This window comes from Triticum dicoccoides, chromosome 4B (assembly GCF_002162155.2).
Source record: "Triticum dicoccoides isolate Atlit2015 ecotype Zavitan chromosome 4B, WEW_v2.0, whole genome shotgun sequence".
NCBI lineage: Eukaryota > Viridiplantae > Streptophyta > Magnoliopsida > Poales > Poaceae > Triticum > Triticum dicoccoides.
Genome location: NC_041387.1, coordinates 64,980,176 through 64,982,496, shown reverse-complemented (window position 1 = coordinate 64,982,496; position 2,321 = coordinate 64,980,176). Strand labels below are relative to the sequence as shown.

At 49.8% G+C, this 2,321-nt stretch overlaps 1 protein-coding gene across 1 annotated transcript; it reads left to right on the top strand.

The window, feature by feature from the left end:
- Positions 1–210: 210 nt before the first annotated feature.
- Positions 211–1,593, top strand: LOC119293351 (probable CCR4-associated factor 1 homolog 11). Its single transcript, XM_037571850.1, has one exon. It carries the CDS (start codon positions 211–213, stop codon positions 1,009–1,011), a length of 801 nt encoding a protein of 266 aa, XP_037427747.1. The 3' UTR covers positions 1,012–1,593.
- Positions 1,594–2,321: the final 728 nt, after the last annotated feature.

Sequence of the window (2,321 nt, the reverse complement as noted above, 5' to 3'; positions counted from 1 at the left end):
ACTGCGACTCCACTCCCTCTCCTTCCTTATAATGCCAACACACCGCCCGCCTAACACGAACGCAGAGCTACAAGCTTCTCTGGTTGATTAGAGGCGTCCATCGGCATGAACCCGGCCGCCGGTATGTTCCCAATGTTTCCACCGCCACCGCCGCTACCTTTCCACTACGCGTTCCCCATGCAGCCCCCGCCGTACTTCTACCATGCACCTATGTCGCCGGTTTGGCCGTCGTCCGCGGTCCCGGTGCGCTCCGTGTGGGCGTCCAATTTCAAGCATGAATCGGCCAACCTCCGCCACGTCGCCAGCAGAGCCCAGTACGTCGCCGTCAACGTGCACTACCCGGGCGTCGTCCACCACCCCAGCCAGGACCACAACGCCCTCACCGTGGAGGAGCGCTACGCCCTCGTGAAGGCCAACGTTGACGACCTTAAGCCGCTGCAGGTCGGCATCGCGCTCTACGACAGCGACGGCGGGTACCTCGACGCCTGGGAGTTCAACCTCCGCGACTTCCGCCCCCAGGCCGACCCGCACGACGAGAACTCCCTCGCGTACCTCGCCGGCCGCGGCCTCGACGTCGGCGCGCTCCGCGACCACGGCGTCAGCGCCGACATGCTAGACAAGAAGCTGTTTGAATCCGGCCTGGTCGGCGCTCGGCGTGGGCGGTCGCGGAGTTGGATCACGTACGCTGGGGCCTACCATGTCGCATACCTGCTCAAAATTGTCACCGGCGGCGCCCCGCTGCCGCGAGACGTGGCCGGGTTCAACGGCGCCGTGCGGCGTTACCTCGGCGACCAGGTCTATGATGTGGCCACGATGGCGGCCGGCTGCCCGGCCATGCCACTGGGGTTGGAGCACATCGCCGATTACCTCGGCTTCCATCCGCCGCTGGGGAGCCCTCGCCTCGCAGCTGCCGCCGGCGTGCGCGCGCTGCAGGTCTTCATGCGACTGAAGTACGGAGAGCTCGGCGGCGACGTGCGGAGATACCGGGGTCTTCTTAAAGGCCTGCACTAGCTAGGTCGATCTCACACCAACAATGCTGAGCCGAGAACTCGAAGCTCGTGCAAAGAAGATTGTTGCTGACCAGCTGCGTCCATGGTAGCTCTGATCAAGTCCTTTGAAGTCCCAAGTCCGAAGAATCCCGTTTCAAACAAGTATTGGATTGAAGGTTACTACAGTTTTAAAGTTCTAATATCAGTTTTCTCAACAAAAAAAACAAGTATTGGATTTTCTGTTTCAATGAAGTCCGAAAATTCTGTTTCAGTAAAGTTTCATAGTTTTCAAAAAGAAAAATCATGCATCAGGTAGCAAGGAAGTACCGAGAGTTCGGCGGCCACGTGGAGAGGTATCGAGGTGTTCTTCAAGGCATCCACTAGGTTGATCTGACACCAACAATGCTGAGTCGAGAATCCAAATTTCGTGCAAGCAAGACTGATGAAGCTCTCTTATCAAGTTCTTGAAATCTGAAGAATTAGTAGGAGTACTACGCTTTTGAAGTTCAAGTATTAGACTTTGTTTTTTAGTAACTCTTCATAATAACTAGAGGGTGACGCGGGCTTTGCTGCGCCGCCCTACAATCCTGAGTCAAAAACTCAACTTTTTACATGGACTGCTACAATCGGTTGCTTTGTTTTATGTTTCAGCTAAATTGGGTTGTTTTTTCGCTCATACTACGTGGAATCTGATGCGTGCAGTGGACTGATCTGCTATGTTTTTACATAAATCAATATACTTGAGTGGACCCAAACACACAACACAACACAACAGTTTTTCCCTCCCTTACCAGGAGCCAACATTTGCTAGGGAGCTTACAATTTGTATTGATTATTAAACATGTAATCTTCCATCCAACAAAGTTAGGTGCTAATGAAATGATAGTTTTGTTGTCAAAGCCAATAACAACATGCAGCACAAACATTTAAGGATATGTTTTACTCCAGAACATAACCATATACCTCCATTAACCAGAAGTTAAGGAATTCCATTGTGGCAACTTGGATATGCATATATGGCACATAATTAGTAATATCATCTTTTTTTCTTCAGTGGATAAATATGTTCACCGAACTATAAGGATTGGCAGTCCACCACAAGTATAAACCTTACTATCTACTCCCTTCGTTCCTAAAGATAAATATTTTTAGAGATTCCAATACAAACTACATATGGATGTACATAGACATATTTTAAAATTTAGATTCACTCATTTTGCTCCGTATTAGTCTGCATTGGAATCTCTAAAGAGACTTATATTTAAAAACGGAGGGACTAGTAAGATATTTTCAGTCTTCTTGAAAGGAACTAAAGACATTTGCAAAAAAAAA